The sequence below is a fragment of the Vidua macroura genome, chromosome 6, assembly GCF_024509145.1.
Source record: "Vidua macroura isolate BioBank_ID:100142 chromosome 6, ASM2450914v1, whole genome shotgun sequence".
Taxonomy (NCBI): Eukaryota; Metazoa; Chordata; class Aves; order Passeriformes; family Viduidae; genus Vidua; species Vidua macroura.
Window position 1 is genome coordinate 59,148,435 of NC_071576.1, and position 22,931 is coordinate 59,171,365.

Below are 22,931 nucleotides of genomic sequence, written 5' to 3' on the forward strand. Positions count from 1 at the left end.
TTTTACTCTTAGCTTGCTATTGATTTTTTTAAATCAATGACCTTTTAAGATGGTAAAAATAATCACATCTTGTTACATGCACAGATCTATGCCTATGAGGTGTATTAAAACCACAAAATGATTCTAAAGGAAAAAATTAAAATTCCTTTAAAAATTCCTTAAAATTTATGACTGCAACAGTGTCAGAGTAAATGGTTCTTTTCCCTAGAGAAATAAAACAACTCTGAACATCCGTACTCAAAGATCACCTCTATAGTTTCTAATAACTTAAAATGATTTATGCTTGTGTGTATTTTTTAATGAGTACAAGTACTAAGAAGTTTATTTCTGACATACAAGAGGAAAATACAAATCCAGAAGAGCACTCCTATGGTTCCCATTTGGCAGAAGGTTTGAAGACAGGGATTTAATGAATTCCACAGGGACATGCAGGTTTGGTGCACAGAGAAGGATGCTCCTTGAAGACCTCGTTTATTGCACTTCTATCCAGTAGTGGGTGTTCAGGGTTCATACAAGCAAGACACTAAACAAAAAAAATATCTAAACTAACTAAAATGGTGCTTTGGGCTTTAGATTTCATCTCCCAAAACCAGCTCCTGAGCTGACTCAGGCTCAGGCTTCAAACCTGCTTGGTCCTCCAGGCTTTCTAATTCTCTGCGCACTTCCTGGATGACACTGCTTTCCTCATAATCGGAGAGGAGATCTTGAGGGATCAAGCTGAGAAAGGGCATCTCATCCATGATTAAGGGATCTTCTTTCTCAGTGTGCTGCGTTTCGTTGGCAGACAGCTGACACACAGATGTAGTCCTGTGGCTGCTGGGAAGAGGCACATCTGGTCACACAGTGCATCATTTTTGTGTTCTTCTGCTAGTCTATGAAATTCTCCATTCCCTCCCCATATGAAAACATGTTAAATGCACAATGGATCTACCCTAGCTGACTTCACAAGCACCTGATTCTTACATGCTTGACAGCTGGTGAGTTATAAATATGATTTCCACATACAGAGATCCTAACAACACAAAATGTTTGATCCTGGTAAATAAGAGCAGTGGCCCTCAAACAGGTAACAAAAAAAGTCACTTGAATCTTCAAATTCAGATAAAAACTTCTGGGCAGTTCAGCTATATTCACAGCCCAATTAATTTCTGTGTTTCTGTATCCTCATCTGAGACGCTGTTCTTACTGGACCTGACATTTGCTGACAGACCTTCCCTGAGGCTAATGGCACATTAACAAAAATGTTACCCAATTCCTTTTCAAGCATGAAAAAATGTAGAAAGAGTTGGACACAGAAGAGAGAAGTATTAAACTGCATCTCTATCCCAGCTATGATGTCTTGTTGGAAGTTAATAGGATGCTGGAAGTGTAGGAGAAAACTTGGAGAGTTTATTTCACAGAAAACATTAGCTTTCTAAAAATGCTTTCAGCAAAACTGAAACGATCTCACTTTCTGCCAATGAAATTGCTGATGATAAAAATAACTCCTTTTAAAGAAATATTAAAGGCATGACCTATTTGAAAAGTTTGTATTAGAATTCCTTTAACATATCTTACATTCTGAAACAAGCAAAACTCTGACAGAAGCCCAGTCTCACATACAGAGTTGGTGGACAGGGACTGTATGCAGAGAATGGAATTGGAATGATGCATTTCAACAGCTGGTAGCACTGACTGATTAAAAAGCTGTACCAGCCTCATTAATTCACACACTTAATTCACACTGGATTAATGTATTGCCAAACTCAATTAGGCACATCTGTGTGGGACAAAACTAAAGGTTTCAATGCTACTGGTGGGAAAAACTCAAAACCTTTTCTAGTGAGACAGAATCTGCGAGTTCTGTAGCTATTTACCACATAAATAGACCCCTCAAAAGTTCCAAGCAACTTGTTTGCCCAGCTTTGCTCCTTACCTCTGAGGCTGGCAGCTCAAGCCACTTGCACAGGGGCACTGCTCCAGCACTCCATCAGGCTCCATGTCCCAGGTGATGAGGTTGAGAAGTCTGTTTGAAGGATCATGGCAGGGCTCACCTTCCTCGGGTAAGGGCGTGCACACAGGAAACAGAAGCTCTGCAGGCCAAGGGAAAGGCATTTTAGGAGAAGTCCTTAGCTGTCTGCTAAACTGGGGTCACCCCATGTTTAATTCTGTATGCAAGATATAAAAAGACAGGCTCAATCTCTTTTTAAAGTTCCCTTACGTGATAGGGAGCCATAGCCATGTTTTTTCCAGTAGGTGGGAGTAAGACATTTGAAGTTCATCCTCAATGAGCAAGATCAGCTTGACTCAGAGACTGCTGTCAAGGCAGTACAGCTCCATCCCTTGGAGATTCCAAACTCTTCTAATCCCAAGAAAACTAACATTACAGGGAATCCTTTGCAATGAGTAGCATTAATGGTTTGAAATCTGAATAGAGACATACCTCTGTATCTTAAACTCTGTTATTTTTTTCTATTTCTTTGCAGAGGCTGCAAATACAGAGCAATTGTTCAGAAACGAATGAGGTTACAAGAACTACAATTCAGACATTTAATTCATTTTATCAGTTCTGCTGTGGGCAAAGCTCTCTGGTGGCATCTGGGGCTTGGCACCCTTGCTGCTACACAGGGCTGAATTTCAGCCTGTGTAAGAAATTATTTAAGAAGTCCGTGTCCTTTGGGTTTCCTCATGTCAGTAACTCCCAGTCTCAGCCTGGAATTCAGCTCTTCCAGATATTCCTAGAAAACCTCCCTTCTTCCTCTTGTCTTCAGTCACCTCATGTGGCAGGATGAAATATGAGAAGAATTCAAACTCTTTAAGTTTTTAAATGAGATTTGGTCAAAAAACACATACATGTGTGTGTATGCACAGACACCTGTGCTTTAATGTACATGACCTATCAGTTCCCAGTTTCGAAACATTATATACTGAGCAGACAACACTCCACAGTTTACTATAGTTTTATATAAAAATACACATCTTTATTAGGACAATCATTTGCAATACTCTAGTGATGGAGAAAGACCTTGAGGTTAGACCTAACCTGAAAAACCCTAAAGCCCTGCTAAAGCAGACAGCCATAGAGAATAAAAATTCATTGCTGTTAATCAACAGCACTATTTTATGTTCTAACAAGAGTATTCTATCAATGTTCATCAATATTCTTACCTATTGAAATACAGATATATATAAAATTTTCTCAATAACTACATATCTTGTTCCTTCCCAACCAAACTTACTCAGCATTGAAGATCCACACTGTAATGCTCAGCATCAACATGGGGAAGCTGAGCAGATCCTCTTCACTTTTAAATGGTGCTGGAGCTTTCCCCTTCGTTTTCACGGAATGCCCTGCAGCCTGATCCACCAGCAGGCTGAGAGTGGGACAGGCCCAACCATCACTACAAGGTTTGCCCTGGCTCACAGCAAGGAAAAAAGCTGGGGAAGTGTGTACCTGGTGAAGGGAGCTGGCTGGAATTGTGTCCTGTCACTACTAAAAGAAGGTGAACTGTGATAAATGCAGTGAGGAGCTGGTGGGTATAAAACAGTAGAAGAAACTGGACCCCAGCCAAACAGGATTGGGGATTGATTTCAGGCCCAAGACCTTCTCCTCTGTGCTCCTTTCTGTAAATCAAGTTTCACATTCCCATGCGGACTGACAGCATAATCTGGGACATCATTCCTCTGTGTCTCTTGGCTGCCTGGTCACCACTGCATGGTGTGATGCCCTGGAAGGCTCACATGAACCTCTGCAGCCTGATTCTGATGGGCTGCTTGCTGAGAGGAAGGAGAAGCCACTTTCAGCCAGCTCATTAATTTCTTCTGCACATTTGCAATCCTATCATTTTTGCTCTATTGTGTGTAAATTTGACACAGAACTCCCCTTTAGAAACGTACATTTTCGTGTTTCTGCTGCTGGTCTCATCTCTAGCGTGCAACAGGCTTTGCTTTCACTAGCATGTACCCCATCAGACTGTTTCTCACTCCTAATTCTATCAAAGTTTTCTAATGGAGTTAACCCAGTGCATTCCACAGGCCAAGGGAGAACAACCTGCTGATTCTGTAGAGATTTAACCACTTCCCCTGGGCTAAAAAGAGCCAAGTATCAATGCTCCTGCATGCTGAGATGAACAGGATAAAGCCCGGTGTACCTTTGTGAAAAGCACAGCACGTCCCAGGGTTGCAGTCGTGCTGGTTCTCACAGATGGTGCCGTTCTCCCCTCTGGAAGTGGATCTCCTGCACTGGCCCCACACGCAGAGCTGCTCCCCACAGCACTCCACATCCCGTGAGCAGGGCTGCCAAGGGCAAAGGCACGGGACAAAACTGGCACTTCAGCACTCAGCACACATTAACACACACAGCTACACCCAGAATTGGGCCCTGGGCCTGAAGACAACAATGTGTACTTTAAATACATGTCATATTCCCACTGTTTAAGTAGAACTGCTTCATTTCTCAGTTGAAGCACACATGGAACTATTTTGCCAGACAGGAACCTCCAGAGCAGAGTAGCAGCACTCCATCCAACCCGGCCTTGGGCACTGCCAGGGATCCAGGGGCAGCCACAGCGTCTCTGTGCCAGGCCTGCCCACCCTCACAGGGAACAATTCCTTCCCAATACCCCATCTAACCCTACTCTCTTTCAATTTAAAGCCATTCCCCCTTATCCTGTCACTACATGCACTTACTGAGTTTCTAAAGATCACACGAAATCCCATCTCATTCAGGACTTACTGTGTGCTGGGGCTTGCAGAGCTGACATTTGTATTCAAAGGTGGAGAACTGGCAATATTTCCCTGGTTCACAGTCTTCGTCAATGATACACTCCTGGAGGAAAGGATAAAAGCGTGATTTACCAAAATTCATGCCTCTCCTTGAAATACCAGCAGCTTTTCATTGATTATGTTTTTTATTTGGGAACCAAGACAAAAAGCCTGCAGGGGCTCTTCGCTCAGTCACAGTTCTGTAACAGACCAGTGCCCTCTCCCTGGCTTATCTAAATCCTCTGGCCTCAAATTGCTGGGTGCCTTCACTTCCTGAGCCCGTGGTAGTGAGAAGAACACAGAGAGAGTGATGTATTTTTGCACCCTCATGGCTGGTTCACAGGGAGGGGGTGTTTTCCCATCTAATGGTTACTTCTCAAAAATTGTGTGATTAACCCTCTTCTCTATTTTTTTTTTTTTCTCCAGGCTGGAAACAATTTAGTCAATAGAAGAATAACTCATAGCACTGTTCTGAGTCACCTGTTTGTGATCTGTCCAGCACTGGTTTGTACCATTTTTAGTGGAAAGGAAAAAGAAAAAAAAAAGGAAAAGGGATTACACAAAAATCCCTGAATTCTCTGAAGTAAGCACTTGACTGCTCTTTGGCAGACACTAATCTCACTTGCTGGAGCAAATCATCTGTGCACCTTTCTCTACTGAAAGTTCCCACTAAGCTTCTTGTTTTCTTCAGATCTCTTCCAAATTCAGCCTTTTGGGGGGTTCTTGCCCTGTGTGAGGCAAGGCTGCTCTGCAGGAATCAGCCTTGTCTAACTTAGCCATTCTGGCCACCTCAGATGTTTTCCAACAGTTTACTATGTTCATTTATGTGCAAATTCACAGTATGACTGGGTTGGAAGAGACCTTCAAGATCATCAAGTCCAACCCAGCCCCAACACCTCAACTAAACCCTGGCACCCAGTGCCACATCCAGGCTTTTTTTAAACACATCCAGGGATGGTGATTCCACCACCTCCCCGGGCAGACCATTCCAGAACTCTACCACTCTTTCTGTGAAAAACTTTTTCCTAATATTCAACCCATATTTCCTGTTTAAAACCTGTTTGATTACTCAGAATACAGAACAGAAGCTAAACACAGTCTGGGGCCTGACTCTGACTCTTTTCCAGTCCACAACTCGACATTCAGGCGATGTGTTTGTAATTCAGAAGTCACTTTAGCTGTTTTAAGGAATTAGTACAACCAGGCCTAGGCTGCTATAAATTATTGCAATGTTTTTTAACTTCATTATCCCAGTACTGGGTGTGTTCTGCTTTTTTTTTTTGTTTTCTGTTGCTACGTAATCAGGTGGATCAAAATCCAAAAATCCAAATGTCATGCAGTATGTTGGAGGTTTTGTGGCTCCAAGTGAGCAGCCAGCCTCTTCTCTTCAGCAGCTACGCTCTTCTAGGCCAACTTTCTGTTTGTGGCTTTGTCAGCTGCTCTTATGAATGCCTGTATAAACCATACCCAGAACAGACTATACTGTTTCACCCCTGTTCCATCCCCTGTCAGGCAAACAGCCAGGTCTTTCTGCAGTCAGGTTTTCCAATTGTCCTTCTCCACAAAGGAGAAATCTTGCCATGATTGCTTTAAGCTCATGGAATAACTCTAGCTCTAAAACCACCTAACACCAAAGCTGCAATTCTCCAGTTGCTGCTTTCTCCTGAATTGAGTCCCACACTAAAAAATATTTTTCCTCTTACTGAATTGTGTCCCACCAGTTCATACACTCAGTTTTATGAGAGTTTCCAGTCAGGGAAAAAAAAAATCCCTTTGTGGTTTTCTTTCCTGGCATGGCAAAGGCTTCCCTTCATATGTGCTCTGTGAAATTGTGTGCCACACTCCTCACCAATTTACCTCACCCAGACACCCATAGTTAATGCAGAACTCAGTTGTGCTTACATGCAGATATGTAACCATATATTTTTAAAATTATTTATTTTTCCTTATTTAATCAGGCAACAGACTTTTTCTAATTCAGCTACCTCTAGATAGAATAGTTGCTGGACAAGGAGTAAATCTGAACACCTTCGTCAGCCGCAGCAGATTCTGAACAATCCATTTTTTTCCTGGAATTGTGCAAACTAAATTATCTCTCAGAATGTTTTGGCATTGCAGGAGCAACTGGGTAAACTGTGGAGAGGGAGTGCTGGCTTCTGATGTGCAGCAGAACGTACAAGCTGGGCAGGTAACTTACAGACAGAATTAGCCACACTGATAATGATGTACATCTCTCTGAAATCCATTCTGACGTAATAACAGTTAATGCTGTGGCAAAGGAATAGGCTGTTAGGGAGTAATACAGAGTGAAAGCAGCACTGCCTATTTATTAATGAGTGTACTGGAACCCATCAACAACAGAGGCCAGGATGGAGAATCCCATGCCATGTACCTGTAAGGACACACTCAGCATCCTATGGATTCTTATTATAATATTGTGCCCTGCAGTGAATATCCTGCAGCACCTGGAAGCTATTTGAGCATTAGGATCTGTTCCAAAACCAACAGGAAAAAAAAAAAAAAAAGAAAAAGAAAAAAAACCAAAAAAACACCCAGCAAAAAAAATGAAAATCATGGAAAAGGTTCCTAAGTCTGCTGAAACAACTGCTGCTGAAAGAAACTTCAGGTTTTTTGTCTTTGGTAGATTATGTCAAAGATTATTACTTTAATAAAGAATGGTTAGTCTCCATTTTATTTGAAAATAAAGCACTGAGTGATGTTGGTGACAGCTGAACGTGGCAGCTCCCTGACACTGAAACAGCTGGGGCAGGACTGTGCAGGTCAGAGCTGGTGGGACAAGCCTTGGCAGGAGCACTCTCTCCCTCAGGCCTTTGCACAAAAGAAAGGCACAAAAGGAAAGAGGAAGGAGCTGTCTTTCCGTGTGAGGTGGCAGCTCCGCAGAGGGGCCGGCTGCCCGACTGCATCCATCCCACCCTGACGGGGGCCACGCCACCCTCTGCCCATACAGCACTCCCAGGAGGATAAGCAGGGACAGGCCAAGGATTTCCCATTTCAAGCTATGAAAGCAGAACAACAAGGCCAGAGTTAACCAGCTTTCAAAGGGAAACCCACTGTCTTTGGCAGTGTTCATCTGGTTTCTGTACCTCACTATGGCAGTATTTTAATGCTGTTTTGCTGGTCGTACAGTATGTATTGAAATAACACTCATTTTGCTTTGATCTTTTTCCCTTTAATCCTTAATTAAAACCCCAGTGGTAGACTAAAAAAATATTCTGATGATGCCTAACCTTCAAAATGGACTCATTGATTTTAAATTCACAACTGGCCTTTGATTTATCCATTCCCTCTCCCCACTCACACTCACCCTGCCTCCACGCTCTCAGAAAGTTCTTCTTCAAAGACAACTTTAAGAAAAACTCTTCACTACTCATATCTTCAGCCAGTATTTGTCAGGGACTGTCTTGAGTGGGACTTTCTCTCCTGGGATCTTTACTCTTTAGTTTAGAACCCAAGAAAGCAGAGGAAGGAACAGCCATGACAATATACAACATTCCCGTGGTTCTTTGGCATGGGAACAGTGAGATTCAAGCAAGAGAACCCCTTTTCCCCTCCCTGGGTAATCTACATTGCCCAGTTTGGTGGCTTATTGTGATCCAGGTAAAGTTTGTGCCTATAAACTCCTGCAGGTGCTGAGGGGAGAGGCAGGATTGTTTTCTGCACAGCTGGTAAGCCAAACCAGCCCTTCCAAAGCGTTCATTCCTAACCCTCCATGCATTTCAGGTTCCCGAGCCATGAAGTATAGAGGCAAAAATCAGTGATTTTGGAGAGGTGAGGAAGTTCTGCCAGCAGAAACACAGCACAGGAAACAATGCCACTAGAGCAATTGGTATGACAATTAGAAAATGAGTTTTAGTAATAACCTTGGAAATGCATGGGACCACCTCTCACTGTATTTTGGGACATCTGTCTTTCAAAAGTTTCTCTGAACAAAAGCCCCTTTACATGTTTATTAAAAACTCCTCATACAAAGCAATTCCCTTTTCAAAAACCTGTAAAACTCAGTGTTAGCCTCCATAAACCACAGCTACAGATCCTTCCCAAACTGTGCCAGAGCTCACCCAACTGCATCCGTGAGACAACAACAATTCCAGCTGCAGCTGCAGTGCCATGCTCACATTGGAACTGACATCTCTCAGCAGTGAGTCCTTCCAAGAGTTAACATTTCTGTGTTTACAGATCCCCTCCTAGGTTTTGTTTCAATTTCTGCAAGTTGTTTCACGCAGGGCTGCTCTCCATTACTGCAGCAGATGGCAAAAACTGCTGAGTAGTAAGGAAAAAAAAAGAAGCATAAAACCTGTTTTATATCCTACATGTATTTAAAAAAAAAAAAAAAAGGCAGAATTACATAGAATGGAATATTGTTTTATGGAAACTACTACCTTAATTTGAAATGCAGTAGCATTCCAGTTCCTAATCTCTCAGTTGTCTAGACAGGGCACGTAATGCATTTGTCTTTAATGAGATATGGATTAAATTGCCTTGAAATACCTCAAAACCTCTGTAATACTTTCCAGCAGTGCAAGTCTCTCACTGCTGTCCTGCCAAGCACACAACACTCATAAAATTAGGAACTTCTGTTAAAAAAAGACGTCCTAAGAAGAGCAGCCATGAGCTGCAAGCTGTGCTGGGGGTCAGTGCTGCAGGGAAAGCCAGCTCTTTGGGTGGCTGTTCAACAGGAACGTGACTGCTGAGCTCCAAACCAATAAACAAGAGAAAACAAGTCCCTAGGCTTTGTCTTGAACTTCTCCATAGAGCTAATCTCATCTGACTCCTTCTCCCCCATTTCCCAGAAACATTTTATTGGGAAAAACTTCATTTCTGATTCTCCACATGACACAATATAAATGGAGACAAAATATGTCTATATGGCATAACTACAAGTGGCCTGAAGGCGCTTGAGCTTGGCTTTAGGTACCCAAAGCAACACAGCCACATTAGCCTTAACATGCTGTCAAAAAGGGAATTATTGAGGCAGGCTGTGATCCCCAATAAACTGCTCACCACTCTGTAAGAACTGCATCCCTTTCTACACCACCTGCTTATCCCCACCACACTAACAGCGGTCTTGTCACTGATCAGACTCCTATGCAGTTAATGCTCAATGTCAAAAGAGGAAATAAATAAAATATAATCTTATCCACAGCTTCAAGGAACTGACTCCAATGAAAGAATAAGCAACACCCCAAAAAACCCAAAGAAACAAAACCAAAAAAAAAGTCCTGGCAAATGCCTTGTAATAGTGAGAAAAACGGTGCCTAGGTACTCTCTCAGATCATGCTCTGTTCACTCTTGGTCAACATCTCTCTGTATGCCTTGTAATAATTTAATAGCAGGTCACTCTGCAGAAGCAGCCATTTCATTTTCTCCCCTCACCCCTTTTTTTTTTTCTCAGTAATGATAACCTGATCTTGGCAGGACTACAGCTTCTGCAAATGCTCCCGTGTAGGAAACACAGTGCCAAGTACTCATTTCAATCTATTTTGCAATGGTATCAAAGAGGGCACATGAGAACTATTCTAATTTAGTAGAAAAACCCCCATAAATTATATATCTGTCAGGTAATTAACTTAGTCTGGAAACAAAGAGCTATCTAACTAGGAAAGGAGAAAATGACTGTGTCTATGTGTGTGTGTGTATATATATATATATATATATATTTATGTATATGTGAGGTCGAAATACTGATGCACGTTTATAAATGAAGTTTTCCTAATGAGTTTGCAGTTAATGGTCCTAACTGAGACATGCATCTACCTGTGGATCTGTTGATGGCAGAACAACTCTTTGATCTTTGATAACCAGGAGACGTGGTCTGAGAGACCCTGGGTTTTATTCCCAAATGTCCTGAGCTCCAGTAGCAGCTGTGAAACCACTGTAGGGCTGTGCCACAAACCTCTGAAGTGCCATTATCTGTGAGTAGCAGGGATCACACAAAGACACAGCTTTGAGGCAGTGATGCTCCCCGGGAGCCGAGTTCGAACGCAGGCCGCTCTCGTCTCTGCAACTGGCAGCTAAAAAGTTTCTGTGATTCACTCCTGAACTATGTCAGTTTTGCAAATCTGTAAAAGCAAAACAACGCAGACGAGCCGTACACAGCGAGGATGTGAAACAGCTGGATGAAAAGAAAAGCCTTTGAAAACAAAGATTTCTGTACTTAATAGCTGCTGGCTAATCTTCATCACTAAATTAAGAGTAGCAGCACACTGAGAATAAGATGTTGACCTGTGCCCCATCTCCCACTGAACTGATTTCAAATCCTGTATCTTATGGCCTTTGTTTCTTTATAATATACTTTTTTTGGTAGTCTACGGTTTCAACAGACTTATTAATTCTGTTTAAGGTGCCAGCCAAAGATAATAACACTGAAACAGAAGTACATTGGTAAGGATCCACATTCAATGGATTTTGCCCATGGCAGAGTTGACAGTGTAGGAGACTGCTTTAAGAAATGGAATAGCTTCTTTTCCATGAGCTGTAGATGGAAGAAGAAGAGGTTTGAATTATAGCAACAGCATTGAAAGAAATCATCTCCAGCATGTGAGGATTTTGGGAACACGAGATCCATGTCTGGCTAAGGATGGAATAGGCTTTTGGGTCATAGGTGTTTGTAGACTCTTTGAAGCTTTGTCAAGACCTCCTCTTTGCGGCATTTGTTGGGATTACAAAAGAGCCTCTTTTATTTTATTATTCCCTTAATTTAATTTTCCATCTGAAATCATGTGCCTAGAGGATATCGATAACATGAGATGATGACTGTTCATGAATATTCATTCCCACTTCCTAAACAAACACAAATGAGAAAGAAATGAAAAAAGGTCTCAGCACACTCTTTTTGCCCTTCCAAAAGGAACGTAAGAATATGAATGTATTGCAGATTTCCACCATGTATGATGTCCAAGACAAACACCTACCAGGGGACCAAAACTTTCCCTTGCTGACACATGTGAGATGTCTTGGAACCCAGGAAAACCACTAAGGCTCCCCTTTGCCTGACACCACCATGTCCTAAGATACTGCTTTTCCCCCTGGACTTTCTAAGGGAAGAAGTCTGAGTATTCCTCACATGATATAAATTCACGAGCAGGGTCTGAGTCATTTCCATGCAGAGTAAGAAGTAAACAGCCCCAGAATGCACCCAGAATGCACCCTGTGTACCTTTAGTGCAAAAACTCAGCCCCTCCCAGGCCAGGCAGACACTCACTCCACAAAAGAAGCCAAAATGCTCTTTGTGAATCACGTGGGAGGAAGGACTACGTTGAGACTCACTCAGCTGACACAGAAATGCATTTCTTGAGGCATTGCACTTCAAACCACCATTCTATAGAGCTTTTTTGCTTTCTTTCTTTTTTAATGAGTCCCACACCAACAAATGTTTTCCTCTTACTGAATTGAGTCCCACCAGTTCAGACACTCAGTTTTATGAGAGTTTCCAGTCAGGGATAAAAAAATCCCTTTGTGGTTATCTTTCTATAGAGCTTTTTTGCTTTCTTTCTTACATCTGCCAAACCTTTGATGAAACAGAACTAAACAGAAACAACTTCAATTCACCACTTTCCTTCAATTTCCATTGTTTAGCTTACTAAATCATAGTGCAAAACACCATCAGGCTGGACTGGTAGCACCTCACACCTCTTCCTGACTCTACACAAATGCACAGAAGGCTGAGCAATCACCAATCACATTCATTCTCTCTCCTCCTACTCACTGGTGTAAAACCAGTACCATTCTAAAGATTTTGTAGACTCTAACCCTCCTCAAGTCCAGGCAAAGATTACATAAGACTTAGGCTCATCATGTATTAACAATGTGTTATTGGGCCAACCTCCCAGCCACAGCAAATTCTGCCACCTTACCTATGATGTAAGCAGCTTTAACCCATTTATCTGCATCCTCTGTATCTATCTCAACCATTCCAAGATGGTAACAGATGCAAATAACAGATTAAAAAAAAAAAAAACAACTCTGCAATACATCCAGTGCTGTAGCCTGTATTTCCTAAAGCCTTAGCTACTGTTGTTATCTTCCAGCCAAGGTTTGCTGCTTAATTAGGTAACATGGTTTCAGCTAAAATCTCAAATAAACAGCTGCTGGAGCCAATGGATTAAGTCACATAATCAAAACCAGTGGAAAAAAAAATCTCATTTGCCTTAAAGCTTCTCCTCTCATGATTAATTTGCTACATGTGTGTGGCAAGAGGAAAGAAACACTGCTGATGAACCTCAGTAACGAAAATCAGTACTATGATCTTTTAACAGATGTCACTAGATCACAAAATTGCCACCAGCCCACATAAAAGTCACTCTTCTGAATGGATTTAACCATAAAGAGAACAAAACCCCAAACACTTCTCTTAGAATAAATGGTTGATCTAGGAGAGGCAGAAAGTAAAATCATTCACGATGATTTGTTTTTATATCTCCCTACAACTTGGACATGATCTACAAAATACAATTGCACAGCCTTGGATCCCCAAACTCAGCGTGTTGTGAGTGAGAAAACTGAACCAAACCCAGGGAAAAGGTGAACACCCTCCCTTTGACTTGCACTGCTCCCTTACTAGGGCTTGCTGGCAGAGGAGTTGTGGCAACCAGCGTGCAAGCAAGGGAGAGGCAGGCAGCTTCATTCCTCCCTGTACATGGACAGCTTCAGAGAAGGCAGGATTTACTCCCACAACCAACAAGAACGCTGAGAGCTTTAGGAGTGGTGCATGGACACTGTCTGGAAGACAGAGTTTTGTACCCTTCAGGAGAACTCACTGCTTTACCAATCTTCTCTCACTAACCATGCCCAGAACACTGAATCAGCTCTAGGCACTGTCAGTGTATTACAGTGACAGGTCATTTTTGGTGAGGAGAACTTCATCACAAGAAGAGCTTTCTCTCTTCAGTATTTAGCTACTCAAAGGGAAGTCCAGGGAGAGACAAACTGTTAGGTGACTCTTCAGCCAACTTGATAAAAATATTCTTTTTCTTTGGAGTTCAGCTGGAATAGAAATACCACATTACAGCCCATGAGGATCTGGCAAATTTCTTAACATAGACTGGAATTGCTAATGAAGACTTTTGGAATATCTATTAGTACTACATAGTTTTGTTTCCCTAACTCGACAGAAAACAAACCAACTTAAACTAAATTAGACTAACAGGAAATATAAGAGGAATCCTAGTCACTCTTCTAGTGGTTTTTTGTTTTTTTTTCATTACTAACCAAGTAAATTTACTAAAGTTTTCTAAACTGCTTCAGACTCCCACTGATACAAACAAGAGCAGGATTTGATACCTTTAATTAGGACTAACCAACCCTTTTGCTGTTCCATCAGTTTGCTTGCCTGGTAATCTAAGCCACTATTTAAGAGGGAAAAAAAAAAAAAGTTATACTGACCTGTGTTCTCTGACCGTGTTGTGTTTTCAGCCAGAACACCTGCCTGGCTTGCCTCGCCTCTCAGCAAAAGGCACCTTGTTTCTCCTGCCCCTGGTAAGGTCTGGCAGCTGCTCCCACTGCTTGTTTGCTCAGGGTCAGCGAGCCCCAGCCCCAGCGTGTGGGAACTGAGCCTCAGTGCTCACACCGTGGGCACTGCACCCTGCAGGGTGACCCCAGCCCCTGCTCTCTGTGCACACTGTCCGCTCCTGCTGCTCTGTGTGCACCCACAGTTTCCCACACAGCCTTCTCGGAGAGAAAACCAGCTCAGGGTGGACCAAGCCTAGCAAACAAGAACGGGGACGCTGAGGAGTGCGTCAGGCAGCTGGTAATTACAGGGATTTCCCACCTTCCTCCTCAGAGAAGTTTCTTTGTACAGAATCAGATGTGACACTTGTATTTCAAACTCCTTCCATTCACTGAGGCTGATGTTCAGATTTTTTTTTTTTTTTGGCTGTAGCCCAGTGAATATCAGATGACTGTCAAAAGCACTGGGTTTAGATACACTGTGACTGGCAATAAGGCCATCCTCTCATCCATGACCTAAATTAAATCTCTTAATAGCTTTTGCATCACTAAGGAGCACTTGCTGCTTATGGAGTTATCTGTGAAGTCTCAGAGATAGGCACACAGCCCATTACTCCTTTCATACAAGAGTAAGTCCCTCTCTACAAAAAGACTCACAGCCTGAAAACACTCCAGATTAATAAGAGCAACTCAGAATGTTAATTGAACAATTCTTCTCATCTTTAGCTAAATCCTCTTTCCCTTTGCACCCTTCTCCACATCATTTTCTACTCTAACAAACACAGGCTACACTTGTCCCCATGAACTATTCACACTTGCCCCAAAGCTTCATATTCTACATTGCCAAGACCAAAACTGAAAAGGGAACCAAAAAAGGGGGTTCAGTAAAACATTAAGAACTGGTTAAGGATGTCTAACCACACCTGTCTGAGGAGCCATGGCTCTCTAAAACAAGTACAATTTGCCTTACCTGGGATTCCCTAAAGGGTGGGTGTTGTGCAGAATACAATGCACTGACCCAATGATTAATGGAGCAGAGCAGGCTGGACAGCTAACAGAAAAGCAGACTTAGAGTACCAGGGAATGAAATTATTAAATATACAAAACCTACCAGATTTAGATATTTAGATTTTTGGCTAGACAGAGACCTGGATTTCAACCCAGGAATGCACTTACTTGTGTCTATTGATAGTTAAAGGTTGTTGAGTGCAGGTCACCAGGGACTAAAAGTTCTGGGAAAAAAAGCAACAAAAAAATTGGGCCCAAATATAAGGTTGCCCAAAACAACTGTCCTCCCTGAGATATTAGGAAGCAGAAGTCAACACCAAGATGCTGCATTTTCAAATTTCTGCCATTGACTCCTCTCCTGCAGTGCTGCTGATGGAAAAATTGCAATTTCCATTCCACTGATTCATCCTTCTCAATTTCCAAAGCTTCCTTTCTACAGAGCACTGCTAGGAACTCCTCTCCCTGGAGCAGCATGAGCCTCAAAGAGAGCAGCTCCAGTACATGTGGCTGAGAACATGGCTGGTGAAATCATACACAAGGTGCCAAAGAGGAACCAAGTGGTTACTTTGGCAGTCCTGGATATTGGCAGCAAGTGGGAGTTTGAAGAGCTGCAGTTCAAACCATTTAAACCACTCTTTTTCTCCAGAAAAGTGGGAAATTGAACGGTTTTCTTTCTTTTTAGTACTTTCCTGCTGAGAGTAAAAATAAAGGCTGGCAAAAGGTTTAAATGAGGCTGTTAAAAAAGGGATGCCATCCATTCTGCCTGTACAGATAAGCCAGGTCAGCTTGTAAAAGCTGTTTCACAGTGATACCTCCCTGCCCAGAGCTCCAGGGGTGCAAACTGCAGCCTTCATGATGGAAATGAAGGCCTGGGCACGCCAGGGTCTCCTCCTGAAGGACGTGATGGTGTTTGAAATCCCTGAGAGAGCAGCTGCTGTGTTTGCAGAAGGTGTGGCCCCAGTAGAAGTGTGCACACAGGCACCCCCACCCTGGTGGAGGAACAGCAAGCACCCTGCACAGAACCACACCGAGGGCACCTCTCCTCACCCTCCCACAAAGAAACTTTGACCTGTGCTGTGTAACCAAAGAGGAGGCACAGCCCTGCCCTCAACAGCCTCTGCCACCAGGGGCAAGCAAAAGAAAGGAATCCACAGTGCCAAAGTGAAATGAGAAATGCATTCTTATTCTTCCAGTTCCCTGGTTCACTCTCCCTAGAAACAAGCATCATTTAAAATCTCTTTCAAAAAAGAGAACTGAAAGCTAACAGATACACTTCTATTAAAATTTGAAAAAAAAAAAAAAATCCCACAACCAAACTCACAAAAACAACCTAGCTAAAAAGAGGCATTGCTTTTTTTTATTATTTATCATATTACTAGAGAAAAGAAAAAAGCTCAGGTACACTAGCTTTGAATTAGAAGATAGAGCTTATAATAGAAGAGAGAGTAAAATACTGCTCTGAATGGAATTGAGAAGAAATGCAACTCATCTTTCTGTAGCAAAAACCAGTACCAGTTTTGCTTCCTTTTATTTTTCATCCTTGCTTTCCCTTGGTTAGGCTAATATCTCACAACTGAAATAGGCCTAGCCAACAAGCTAGAAAAGATTTTGATTTTCATAGGATATGGGAAATGCTCTTATTTTTGCTGCGCTCTGTGCTTGAACTTTTGACTGAAAATACTTTATTAATTTGCAAGCTACCCAATGCTCCCTGAAGAAGCAAATTACAGAGTATTTGAGCCTTAAATCCAGGAACAAATGGATGTCAAGCCCTCCACAGACTTTATGCCCATCCAGCAACCTCTTGGCTGTGTTTGGCCCCTATAAAGACAGAAGGCTGCTGGATTGAAGCCTGACATCTACAGGGGGGGACTGCCAGCCCTCAGTGACATCTGAGAAAGTGAATGTGAGTCTGGGAATGTACACAGGGCCTCCCAGTAATGCCGTGCCTCTGAGGAACTGGACTGCATTGCCAGAAATGGCAACGAGCCCAGCTCCACTTCTGGAGACTGAAACACCCAAAGCCACAAAGGCACTGTCAAAGGAGCCACCACTAACAAAGAGAAGTCTGAGAATGCTGCTGTGATGCAGAGCCAGGAAGAGACAGTCTGAAAGGAGAAGTCTGTGTGTGGAGGATTCCCCCTCGTGTTTCTGTAATATCTGCACTTTATGTACGTGTACATGCTTGTGTGTGTTTATTTATATGCACTATTTGTGTGTGTATTGGTACCTGCTTCAGGAGGACAAGCACTGTGATTTAAAATGCAGGCACAACCTGTTTTCCACGAAGCTGCTTCTCTAGTGCTGGATTTCTCATTCCAGCCAATAAGCAGATTTATTGTTGCAATGCAGACACTTCTTTGCCTTCTTGTGAGGCTCTGGTGTCATCTCTCAAAGCCCAAAAACGTTACATGAAAAACCTTCAGTGATTTCAGAGGCTTATAACTCAGCACAGAAAATAAATGTAAACTGAGGAGGAGTAGGGTTCCAGTTATCACAAATTACTGCAGCAATAAATTACACAGAGTTTAAATTTCAGAGCACATGGTTTGTGACAGGGCCTGGAAAATTCTTCCTTCTACTAACCAAATTTGTAGAGAACAGGAGCTGTGGGAATCCTTAACTTTTATAAGTTAAGTTTATAAACTGAGCCTAGGAAACCAGTGGAATCACTCTTCCACCACCCGTGGTCTGTGAAGTCTGTGACCTGGAGAGTGACCAGGACATGTCACAATGTCACACAAAACTTCAGGAATGAAAATTTGTGTACATAAAAGTGACCTAAGGGCCCACTGCAAAGTTTTCTGCAACTCATTTCCCAACACTTTTACCTTAAGTTTACAGATCTAAGCAACAGCACCGTTTAATCTGGACAAAATCTTTCTTCTACTTCACAGATCTCTCCACAGCACCACTTCTTTCCTTGCTGTAACCCAAATCTTCCAATTCTTAACTGCATTACCCCTACAATATTTCTTTGCCCTTGTAATAGCAAAAGTGATTCACAGTCCTCCTTCATGTTTAAAGTTTGCAAGCATTTTCAGATTTACTCCTGTTAGGCATCTCTTAGTCACATTAATTTCACTCTCTCCTTAAATAAGGACCAATTACATCTGGAGGCTGCTTTTCCTCTAAGCTGGCAACCTCTAAATAAGGTGTTTGTACCGTGGGCATGCTGAAAGTTCAGCGTGAGTGAGAGGGGGGAAAAAATAAGCATTAACAAGTGCAGCTCTGTTCCAGCAGCCCTGCAGCGGGGTGCTGGTGACCAAGGGGGGCAGGATGGAAGGGAGGAGGAGCTGATAGGACCAGCTCTGGATGTTCTGGCTTCAGAGCTGCACTGAGGCTGCCACCATGAAATCAGACAAAAAACAATCTGTATTCAGCCCCCTCATCCTTCAGCTGGAGCTCTAAGAACAGTGTGAAAGCTCTGACCAAGCTTGGTCAGGGAGGCAAACTTCCCAGATGGAAAATGCAGCTGTACCTTGATATATGAAGCTTACAAGGAACTTTGTATGAAACCTGGAGAAAGTTAATTTAGAAATAATTTTTACAGCTGTGAGAATGATTAGACACCACAGGCAAGCCAAGTACATCATGAAACATCACTAGTGTTGTGTTGCAGTGCTAAGAAGGTTAAAAAGTTTGCCTTTGTACACTGGGTTTGAAGATGATGATCATGTTTGCTAGGAAAAAAAAAACATTTGGATTGTCTTCTTTACACCTAATCTCATTATTAAAAAGTAATGTGTAGGATGTTAGCACTTTGTATAAAATCAGCTGTAGTTTAGGATAGTTACAATTTATTTTATACCTTGAGTTTTTACTTAAGCTACAAGTTCTGCAAAATAGTAAAAAGAAAAAAAGTGAAGTTGCTTGTGTGTGCTATATTTTGCTACTTATCATTTTCAAGCTTAAATAGCAGTATAAAAACATGAGCTTGCAAGAGGGAAAACCTTTAGAAAAGAGGCACTAATTTCAGGTTCTGTATCCACTAAAAATCAGAACTACTGACATAATTTTCCATGATTACATTATAAAATAATTTCCATAATTATAGTTATAAAATAGTTACAGAGCTGCTTCTGTGAAAGAACTGGAGGTAAGTTGCTCTAAAAAAAGCCAGGGTATGTTGAAGTAAATCAAATCACAAACTATCAGATAGTTCCAGAGGAAACCTGGCAAGCCTAGCCTTAGTAAGAGCACAAAAAAAAATCAATTTTGGTAAGACTATAACCAAAGCAAACCCAATCTTTTAAAGTAGTGGTATGTGCTGAATTTCTCATGTGACTACTGATATTTAACAAATGTATCTGTGCTTGCAAAACTCATGTAAAGAATATTCTTGATCTTTTAAACTCCTTTGAGAGTCCTTAAACAACCATATTTTGAGGGGAAGGGGATTTATTGTCCCATTTCTCTCCCTTCTCCTCAAAGTGGCATTTCATAACCAGTTGTCCATCACTGTGTTGGGCTTGAAAAGCAAACAGAGCCATATGTTGTTCCAAAGATTCCTCATAAATAAATGATTTGGGGTTATTTACAACTGTTAAAATCAATGAAATGATTTTTTTAATGGAAGGCAAGATCACTGATACTAAGGATTTATCCACACTCACTGGAAAGGGCTGTGTAATTATCTTTGCTATTTAACATTTACATTTGACAGACAAACTGAGTAGTCAAACATGTCTATTAACCACAACACCGGAACTCTGTTTCCAAGTCATAATATTCCTAAGTTAAACTAATTAAAAAACACAAACATTTTTGACTGCTTACCCCAATAGTTTTGTGTGTTTCAAGACATTCTGAAATTTTGTTAGGTGAACTCTGTCACAGTCTTCTGAACAAGTAACCCAAAGTCTTTGTTTGATTTTCAAAAGGAAAGAAATGTGCTCACTTACATGATTCCTTTTGTTTTCTCCATCTCTTATGGATGTAATAACTGTCTCAGAAAAAACTGTTGATCCAGTTTTGTTATCTGTAACCTGATACCGGAAAAGAACAAAATACAGTTTTTATTTGTCCTTTTTTACTCTCAGTCCTACATCCTGCAACAATTAACCCGCTCCCACCCCCTCTTTTTTTTCCCATTTTGCTGTCACTCTTAATAAAGTGTAATCTGAGGGGGAAAGTAGAGCTACCTCCTTGTCTATTTAAAATGACACTGTCAAGAAGCCAACTGAGCAGGACATGGTTGGGTTTTCATTCCCCAGGTAATAGCTGTAGCTGTGTCCTATTTTTAGCAGGCCCTTTTCCAAAATAAATTGTTATATTCTTATTTCACACTAACCTTTCATGACACGTGTCCTTAACACCATGACTAGTCAAGCACAGAAGATACAATCAAACCCCAAAGTAATTATCATCAGGAAAATTTACACTCCAAATTATTTTGTGAATAAACATGTAAAACTGGGCGGGGGGGAGGGGGAGGTTTGATGAAAATGTGCTTAAGAATGATGAGCTCACCACACACAAGTTTTCTCATACCTTATCGATTTCTTGATGAGTCTGAACAGTTCTGTTGCCCACTCTGGATTCTGTGTTGGACTCGTTATGGTAGTTGGGAGGTAAGTCCTCAAAGCTGACTTCTAACAGCTTTTTTGCCCCTTCCTCTTCAGCTTCCATCTGCCAAAATAAAAAAAAAAAATACCAAAACAACTGAAAATCAGCAAAAATGTCACAAAAGAGACCAAGCCACGCTTCCTGTGCAGGCCCCAGTGACAGACACTACCTGCTCCAGACACTGCCTGCAGCTGCTCTTTTCATGGGCCACAAAAACAGGGCTGAGCTAAACCCTTGAGCTCTGGGCTGGTGAAGCCAAAGTCAGTCCCTTTGAGGGAAAAAAAGTGTGCAGGCCACTGGCAATTTGGTATCTGCACAGGCTGGTGTCAGTCGAGAGCCCAGCTCTTTGCTCTTCACAGAAAACCACTGAGAACTTCAGGCAGGCTTTCCATTCCGACAAAGAAGAGAAAATATCCTGGCAAGAGAGAGAAACAAAAGCCCCTTGAAGTCAACGGAGGCAGCCCTATAAATGAGGGCACACACATCCAGAATTTAATTCTCTATTTCGGTTCCTACTGTCTTTGTGGGATGAGGAAGGGCGTGAATCTTGTAAACACGCAAGAATAAATCTTGTCCTTTTATTTGCAACCACTGGAACAGAGCTAGGAGGCCGAAAGTTCAACCAGGATGAACAACAGGATTTTTCCCAAGACAAAATCTCTCCTTTTGGTGCATCTGTTTATTTTAAATAACAGCTGCAAATCTTTCTACATGCATACTATTTATGTCCTAAGACTCTGCTCAAACAATTCACACTTTGCGCTGCACACAGGCAGCAATCCAGAACTGACTACAGAAAAAACAGGCAGAAATTCTGATTACACCCTTAAGCACCTTCGCAGCATTGTAAAGAATGGTTTGTCCCAATGTTTGTCCCAATTTGCAGTCTAAATGAAGTGGATAACAGCGGCAGATTTCAGAAACCGTCCAGAGAGCAGCAAAACATCAGAAATCATTTAATTGTAGTAAACCAAGGTCTGTTTCTGCAGCAGGTTGTCAGTTACAGGTTTTTGTAGACTAAGTATTTTTCAATGAGAGGAAAAGAGAACTTGAAGGGAAGATTCTTAACGGGTAGGGGAATGAAAAGCACACAAGAAAGGGGAGTGCAGGGACAAGGTGTTTTGACAGCCATATGAGACAATGGCTTAGGGTCTGGTCTCAGTTTCTGGCTTTGAAACGGGTCCTGTGCAATTCTGGGCCAGCAATTTGAGATCAAGACATGCAATTACACCGCAAGCAAGCTGCTTCTCCTCACATTTTCAGGACACTTACAGCCCTGAATCCTGGCTTGGGGACACCCTCGTGCGCCTTGGCTCCTGCCGCACAAAGACGACCCCGTAACTCTTCCCTCCACTCCTCCCCTCGCCACGCACGGTCCCTTCCTCACTCTGGGCTCCAGCAGGATGCCGGCCCGCATCTCTGCCGCGCCGGCCCGGCCCATCCCGCGATGCGCACCGGGCGAGCTCCCGGCGGGGCCGCCCCGGCTCCTTCGGGGCGGGCGCGGGGATGCGGAGCGCGGCCGGGGAGGCACGGGAGGAGAGAGCCCTTCCCCCGCGCCCCCTCACCTCCTGCACGGCGTTGCGCAGCTTGTGCTGCGTGTCCTCCATCAGCGCCTCCACCTCCCGCAGCATCTCGCCCAGGCTGGCCGCCCGCCGCCGCCCGCCGCCCGCCGCGGGCGCGCACAGCGCGGCCACCAGCGCGGCCACCAGCGCCCAGCGCCGCATCCCGCCGGCCCTCGGCTTGCCCCGCCGGCCCTCGGCTTGCCCCGCCGGCCCTCGGCTTGCCCCGCTGCCCCTCGGCTGCCCCGCTGGTCCCTCCGCGGCCGCGGTCCCTCCGCGCTCAGCGCCGGCGGGCGGGGCCGGGCCCGGGCGGGGCGGAGCGGGCGGAGCCGCAGCCCCCGGCGGAGCCCCCGCCCTGCTGGCGGTGAGGATGCTGAGAGAAGGGGGGAGATGTGGAGGGAAAGGAGCGGTGCGAGTTTTCCCGTTCAGACCCGGGACCTTCGTTCTCTCGGTGTTTTGGACAGGTTTGAAAGGAAGAGGGCGGTGGGAGCTGCGTGGCAGCTCCACCGTGTGCTTTGCTTTCCGGCGAAGGTTCTCAAGAGATGCTCTCGGCTCAGAGGGTGACACGACCTGCATCTGGCTGGCCAG

General features: G+C 43.2%; 1 protein-coding gene across 2 annotated transcripts; it reads right to left on the minus strand.

The window, feature by feature from the left end:
- Positions 1-256: 256 nt before the first annotated feature.
- Positions 257-22,534, minus strand: DKK3 (dickkopf WNT signaling pathway inhibitor 3). Of its 2 annotated transcripts, none has more exons than XM_053979188.1 (7): positions 22,350-22,534; positions 20,710-20,847; positions 20,121-20,204; positions 4,715-4,807; positions 4,131-4,275; positions 1,916-2,072; positions 257-813 (listed from the first exon to the last, which is right to left on the minus strand). In XM_053979188.1, exons 1-7 carry the CDS (start codon positions 22,506-22,508, stop codon positions 570-572), a joined length of 1,020 nt encoding a protein of 339 aa, XP_053835163.1. In that variant the 5' UTR covers positions 22,509-22,534; the 3' UTR covers positions 257-569. The 2 variants fall into 2 exon arrangements, with proteins under 2 accessions (XP_053835163.1, XP_053835162.1); XM_053979187.1 differs by having other exon boundaries at positions 257-816.
- Between the last annotated feature and the right edge of the window lie 397 nt (positions 22,535-22,931).